The sequence below is a fragment of the Lolium rigidum genome, chromosome 5 (assembly GCF_022539505.1).
Source record: "Lolium rigidum isolate FL_2022 chromosome 5, APGP_CSIRO_Lrig_0.1, whole genome shotgun sequence".
Classification (NCBI taxonomy): domain Eukaryota; kingdom Viridiplantae; phylum Streptophyta; class Magnoliopsida; order Poales; family Poaceae; genus Lolium; species Lolium rigidum.
Window position 1 is genome coordinate 226953598 of NC_061512.1, and position 7447 is coordinate 226961044.

A 7447-nucleotide genomic window follows, 5' to 3' on the forward strand; every position below is an offset into this window, starting at 1 on the left:
TGTTACCGTTTTAAACTACGAACATGTGACTGTGAATTAGCAGATGACTGCCCGCCCTAGGTGTTCACTGAGGACATCATGGTCGACCAAGCCAAATCTCCTGCTGTCTTTCATGTCTATTCACTGTCGAGAGAATCTCTGCAATGTACACCATTGATGGCTTGTTATGTCATGCAGGATGTTTAGCTAATTACCCGTCGGTGAGCTAACTACGCAAGCTTGCATAACCTATCTGAACTGCTCTGCATTGTTCGGTGCATTGATCTGATGTATCCAGGTCGTTCTGCTGCAAAAACTTCAGCCGCTGAACTGTGGCGCGTTCTTGCTTCAGAACGAATCACCCACATTCGCGTTCTTTGTCAAGATTGAGCCAGTGCCTGGTATCGTTCTGCTGCAAAAGTTCAGTCGCTGGCTGGGAGGTGGTTCTCTGTTTAACTACGAACAGCTGATTCTGAATTAGCAGAGGACGGCATGGTCGACAAAGCCAAATCTCCTGATGTCTTTTCATGTTCATTCACTGTCGAGAGAATCTCTGCAATGTACTACCCCATTGATGGCCCGTGAGCTTGTGCCCTCGTGATCACGCACGGCCGTCGGCAGCCCGGTACAGCTTCAGTCCCAACTTTTTTCAAGGGTATCTTCAGTCCCAAATTCAAAGCAGGGAAGGAACTGCAGGGCACTTGGATCAGTCAACAGAAAATCCGTGGAACACAACGGGATTCTGTTTCAAGGGTTGTGATCTAGGTATGACCAATAACCAAGGCTACTGCTTCAGATCCCATTGCTGGAACTTTTTCAGGACTGGCAGACTTCAAGCCAACGGCAGGCGGTAATAAGTATCCATATATCTACTGCCTAGATTCACTCCCGAGCACAAGATATCTGAAAATTTAGTGGAAGCCCGCATTGAATCACTAACCAGTTTTCGCCAGTTTTGCAACAAAAAAAAATGGGTGAAATGAAAATGAGTTGCCATATTTGCCTACAGCAACAATGTAAAATAGCCCAAAGCATCAACAAAAATCAAACTCCAACAGATTCCCAGCGACGGATTAATCATTTCCATTACCTCTATGTCGCGGCTTCGTCAGTAGCATCTGCTGTTAGGTTACTACATGGCCACAATTTGGTGGCCATTTCACTCCTTAAGGAGCAGAAATAGAAGATAGAAAGAAAAAAAAAACATGGCCAGTTAACAAGACAGGGAAGCAAAATGAACTTGCTCTTTTCTGACTCCACCTGCGTTAGGTTAAACGACCGAAAACACTAACTTTCTCCATACTACATACAAATAAAACCATTGCAGCCTATTTTTAACCTCTAGCAACAGATTTAATGAGATACGATTGTCACTAACTCGGATATGTATGTACAGAATATACCAGTTTGGACTCCACAACCAAGCATCTACTACCATGTACCAAAGCTGCAGCTCACATGCTCTTGTGTGATCTTCTGCAGCTGGCTTTGCATCACTTTCAGCGATGGATAAGGAGGGAGGCAGAGGCGGTAGAAGCATGTATGCGATGACGGGAGATGGTCGGCTGACTCCAGTTGCTTATATATGTACAGTTTTGAGCCCAGCCCACCAAAACCATCTGAGGGCAGATATTTCACTGAAGTCCAAAAGAAGAGGAGCCGCCTCTGCTGCTCAATGGACATGCTCTCCACAGCCTGCGGTGTGAACAAATAATCAGTTTGGTTATCCAAGCATACACAAAGCTGATTAGACATACATAAAAATGTTATGCTATAAGAGAGATAAGCAAATTACAACTAAAATTCTTGGTACAAGCACACAAACTGTCGGCGCATTGCCTATTGAACTTGGACAATTTAAAACAATGGTTGATATCTGCAACACACCATCTCTGCTGATAGAAGCTCTAAGGGGGACGATTGCGCAAACTTGTGGTTGTACTCATCTTGTTACGCAAAGGAAGAACATGGATTGTCATATCGAGTAAAAAGAGTTTGACATTTTTTGTCGAGTTTGTCAGTAGTCAGTCACACAACTTCATAAGCTGAAAGACTGTGCAAGCACGTTCGGTTGCCACTTTAAGGTACAGTCACATGGTTGAAAGTATTGCCAGGACAGCATACAATGTTTGGCAAGGCATCAGCGACAATACTCACAAATTTCACAATTAGGATATAAGAAAATAATATATAGGGATATATGGACACATAAAGTATACTGGGTGTTACAAAGTGAATAGATGTTGTTAATTATAGATGGTATGATTGTAATATCTCTTGCACATGTACTGTATATATATACCTCACTCATTAATCTATGATCGTGATAACAGTATTTCCTCCTAAATCTACATGGAATTAAAGTAACATGTGGTATGTTGCCCATGAGAAACTGAGAAAATGGGATGAGCAGATGAATGAAGCATATAATGGCATGTCATAACACAGATAAAAATTCATGACTGAATGCATTTATACAATTATATAAGGCATACCTTCCAGAACCAGTTAACTTGACGATCTTTTTCTTTGTAGCCATTATATTGAGTATGTGATCTCCAATCTTTCAGATTTATATTGGTGTTGCTTCCCCCTAGCATTTGGTCAAAGTCTTCTAGATCCAAACACCCAAAAAATACCTTCTGGAGTTTTGGATTAACTAATATGTCACTAAATCCTTTCGCAAAATTGGCTAGTTGATCCGAAATAGAGTCAACAAAGATATTCTTAATAAGAAGATCAATGTAATGCTGTCTGTTGCTGATATTCACAGGAATATCCTGCCCTCCTGGGCAAAGCTCAATAGTTCTTCGTGACCCTAAGGTATGAACATCTCTGGAAAATGTGAGAGTTAAATCATCAATATCTGCAGCACCCATCTCTAGAATTCTTTTACAGCTTGCATACGTGACAGGGTCTGCAGCAGCAATATCTTCCAGTGTAATACTTCTTCCAGCAAGATGCAAAAACAATGTGCGATCCAAAACTATCCCTACTTGCACTTTATGCATCAATGCTAACCCAATTAGTCGTCCCGAAAAAATGAAGTATTTCAGGTTCAGTGGATCGACAGCAGATGCTGCAATGCACAGATAAGTACCAAACGTTAGCAGATATCCGATCAACACCGTCATGGTTTGCAAAACATAACTTGTCTCGTTGATATTGGATGCATAAGAAGCATAATCAAATAGACAAAAAAATAAGATTGCTGAATTTCTTGAATAGCTCGAATTTAGTATAGTTTGGAGTGATGTTACTGATGTAATCATCACCTAGTGAAAGTTCATTGGCCTTTTGTTGTAGCCTGCTAAGCTGCAAGGGTTGCACGTAATATACATTTTATTGTTCTTCCATAACAATACCTGATTGTGAAAAACTATTTGGCTTCTACCGGTAGTTTATCCTCCTTTCTCTGGGAAGAAAGATTTTACATGCATCCAACATTTCCAGATAAATAGTGCAGTCTAAAGGGTTTCAGTGGAGTACATATTATTGTAACAGAAAATGATCTGTGGTGCGGCATAAAGATGAACAGGTGAATACAGGGGGACATGTTTATAAAAGAGTTTGATTATCCAGGAATTATGACAGAAGAATACTGCACTACGAAGATTGTTTTAAGCATAACCGTCAATGAATTGATAACAATACTTTGGTAAGGATAGTTTGGGGCTATAGTTTCACCATTAGCTAATTTCTGAAAGGAAAAAATGCACAAAGCCATTATTATTTAAACTTGTCGGTCCCCCCCCCCCCCCCAATTCTGATTTTGTCTATCTGAGCTGGTGGATCATTCAGTATTTCGCAATTAAGCCTTACAAAAAGGTCTTTTTATTAACTGGAGTATCTAATGTTTTTATTCTCCAATTAAGTCGCTTTCCTGGAAGACTATCTAGTTGGACCCTTCTAACTAATATATCTGTGATATACTGATATGGGCACTATAAAGTTCCAGTAATAGTAAGCAAATGTAATAACAACTCTTTGTAGTCTTCCCACCAATTTGTTAAGCAATTGAGCCTAGACAGTTAAGTCAAAAGGGATGCTATTACATGTCTAAGGTAAAACAACTTGGTTGACAATAGGCTAACCAGATATTGACTTTCATATTGGTCTGATCCCAGAAATTACCGCGATGTGAAAGAGAATTATCTGAGTATTCAAATAATGTGCCGTAGTACACCGCTATAAAGTTTGTAAATTAATTGACAGGACTTGATAATAGGCTAATCCATGTATTAGAATATTCTCGGCAGGAGTTTCCTCTAGGTGCCACCGTGCATGCAAAAGATGTTGATATAATTAAAAAAACTATTTAGAAACCCAGGGATCATGACAGAAGAATATTGGAATAGAAAGATTGTTTTAAGCATGGCTGTCAATGTATTGGTAGCAATGCTTGGGTGGTGATGGTTTGGGGCTATAGTTTCACCATTAGCTCATTTCTGAAAGGAAAAATGCACAAAGCCCTTACTATTTCAGCTTGTCAATCAACCCCCAAATACTGATTTTTTTTCATTTGAGCTGCTGAATCATTCAGTATTTTGCAATTAAGCCCTCCAAAAACAGGTATAATATCTAGTTAGACCCTTAGAACTAGTATCTGTGATATACTGAAATGGGCAATAATTGACGCATATGCATATTCATACTGAAACTTCAGAAGGTAATTAGCTGTTATTTGGACTCGTGAAATGTTAACAAAGTTCCCACTAAAATTGTAAATTAGCAACCAAATAAGGATATACTATATATTAAGACATAATATCATCACAAAATATCTTTAAAACACGTTATAAAGTTTCAGCAATAGTAAGCAGCCGTAATAACAGCTCTTTGTAGTCTTCCTACCAATTTGTTAAGCAACTGGGCCTAGACAGTTAAGTCAAAAGGTGTGCTACTACATGTCTACAAGGTAAAACAACTTGGTTGATAATAGGCTAACCACATATTCAGTTTCATATTGGTTTGATCCCAGTGAGAAATTACCGTGATGCAAAAAGGGAATTATCTCATTATTCAAATAATGTGCCTCTAGGTGTTGCCGTGGAAGAATCAACTGGACAGCAGAATGGATCTTCTGCCTTCATCAAAGGACATGGATTTTGCCAATTAAGGGCTAAGGGGGTTACAGATTTTAGCGCAACTTGCGGTGTGCTGATAAAAATAAGATCATTTGGGTATCTTTTAATGTCAGAGCATTGAGTATCTCTCCATGACATATTAAAAAAGAGAACTTGATAAGCCAATATTTTCATTACCCTGGTCCACTGAGATATGCAGTTGTTTATTTATACCGTCATATAAAAAGTTCTGAATCAACCAGAAAAGTTGTATACTAAACAGCTTATGAAATTCAGATTTCCAAGTTTGTTCAGTCAAAGTGTCTTAACAAATTATGAACAGAACTGGTAAATTAATGCCAGGGAGGGGACTTACTTCCATTCAAGTAGAACCTCCTTTGATCATTGGGACAGGGCAAGAAGAGTACTTGCTGGGGGCTGAAGAGAGCTTGAGACACCATGCAGAACCACTCCCTGAGAACGCCGGGGCCAGTAGCCTCCTCATTCTTGAACTCCATAAAGAGACCACTCTGCAGCTCAGTGGGTCTCGCCTGCGTAATGTACTCAAACGACTCAATGAGCAGATGCGACCGATCGATGAGCATCTCATGGAGCTCCCCATAGTCATCCTTGCCCTCAGAGAACAGCATCAAGACCAAGTTCCTCCTGGCCTCGAAGCAGAGCAGGTCCTTGTGCTTGACGAGCCAGTGGAGGTGGTCGTTGCGCTTGGAGCAGCGCACGAGCGCGTTGAGGGGCGCCCTGTGCGCGAGCAGCACGAAGCGCAGGTTGTGCGCGACGTCCTCGTAGAGCGCGGAGATGGAATCGAGCTCGGTGAGGACGGCGAGGACGTGCAAGCGGCCGGCCCAGAGCGGCTGCGTCTCGATGACGCCCCTGCTGTCGGAGTCGGAGGAGAGGGAGGAGAGGTCCATCTCCAGGCGCTTCAGACACTCGTCGGCTCGTTTGAGCAGGCTCATGGCCATCTCGTGCAGCTCCCACACCCAGCCGCGCTTGCAGTCCCGGCTGTAGAGGTTGCGCGGCAGCGGCCCGTCCGGCGCCGCGAGGAGCGCCTGCTGCCGCAGCACCTTGAGGAAGTTTGACAGCTCTTCGAGGTCGGTTTTGGGGACCTTCATGGACTCTGATGAGAGGCCGTGGAGGACGGCGTCGAGGATTTCTCGGGTGTAGGGGAGCACCTGCTCGATGACCTTGGTGGGGGACTTGGAGGTGGCGCGGCGGGAGAGTGGGGAGGAGAGCATTGAGCCGAGGGTGTACCGGCAGGATTTGTAGAGGGCGTCGGTGGCGCCGGCGGTGAGGGAGAGCAGGCGGCAGAACTCGAGCAGCACCGGCAGCGTCTCGGGCATCGTGGAGTGCGGCAGGGGCGGGGGCGGGTCGGTGATGAGGAAGACTCTGATGGCGCGCTCGGCGTAGGAGCGGCCGAAGGAGGAGGCGGAGAGGTAGAGGCGCACGAGCGCGAGGGCTGCGCCGGATTGGAGGAAGATGTCGAAGTAGTCGGCGGCGTGGTGCTCGGTGAGGGGGTCGGTGAGGGTGGTGGTGAGGGGGTCGTTGAGGGCGTGGCGGTTGTCGGCGCTGTCCGGGTCGGAGAAGGCGATGTAGGTGTTGACGAGCTCGTCGAGGTAGTAGGCGGCGGGGGAGGCGGTGGAGGCGGCGGCGGTGGAGGCGATGTGCTGGGCGAGCTGCCAGGCGCGCGGGTGCGGGGTGGAGCGGAGGCGCGCGGCGAGGTGGAGGGTGGAGTCGGGGGGCAGGGCGAGGGAGGCGATGGTGTCCTCTGGGGTGAGCTGGCGGCCGGCGTAGAGGAGACGCAGGTCCCGGCCGTAGCCGCGGGCGGCGAGGTGGCGGAGGATTGTGGCGACGGTGTCGTCCCAGGCGGCGTGAATCGCGATGGTCTTGGAGTCGGTGGCGCGGACGAAGAAGTGGAGGCTGCGGGGGGAGGCGTGGAAGGTCGAGGAGGAGGAGGCGCCCGCGCCGGATGAGGAGGCGCCGGCGGAGGAGGAGTAGGCGGCGGTCGTCATGAGGGGCTGCTTGGAGGAGGGGGGGAGGGCATGATCGGGGGCGTCGCGGCGGCGCTTGGCGTGGCGGCGGTAGGCGTCGAGGGCGGCGGTGGCGGACATGCTTCAGATCGGGACCATCGGAGGCGGGGGGGAATCGCGTCGAGGACTGCGGGGGGAGGGTTTTGGAGCGGAATTTGGGGGCAGGCGGGCGGAGGAGGACGCGGAGGTGGGAGGAAGAGGGGATGGTGGTGGGGAAGGCCGAAGGGGGAGTGTGAAACTGGACAAGCTGACCCCGTCTGTTTTCATCGATTTGGCGTTTTCTTCCTTGCTTTCCCATCCTCCTCGGGCTTTTTCATCATCCTTTTTTTCCCACGGGCTTTTAGGGTTTTTCCTCTA

General features: G+C 46.3%; 1 protein-coding gene across 1 annotated transcript; it reads right to left on the reverse strand.

Annotated features, from left to right (window-relative positions):
* Positions 1-1203: 1203 nt before the first annotated feature.
* LOC124653629 (E3 ubiquitin-protein ligase UPL5) lies at positions 1204-7171 on the reverse strand. Its single transcript, XM_047192693.1, has 3 exons — positions 5422-7171; positions 2475-3058; positions 1204-1674 (listed from the first exon to the last, which is right to left on the reverse strand). The coding sequence occupies exons 1-3, from the start codon at positions 7169-7171 to the stop codon at positions 1411-1413; spliced, it is 2598 nt and encodes an 865-aa protein (XP_047048649.1). The 3' UTR covers positions 1204-1410.
* Between the last annotated feature and the right edge of the window lie 276 nt (positions 7172-7447).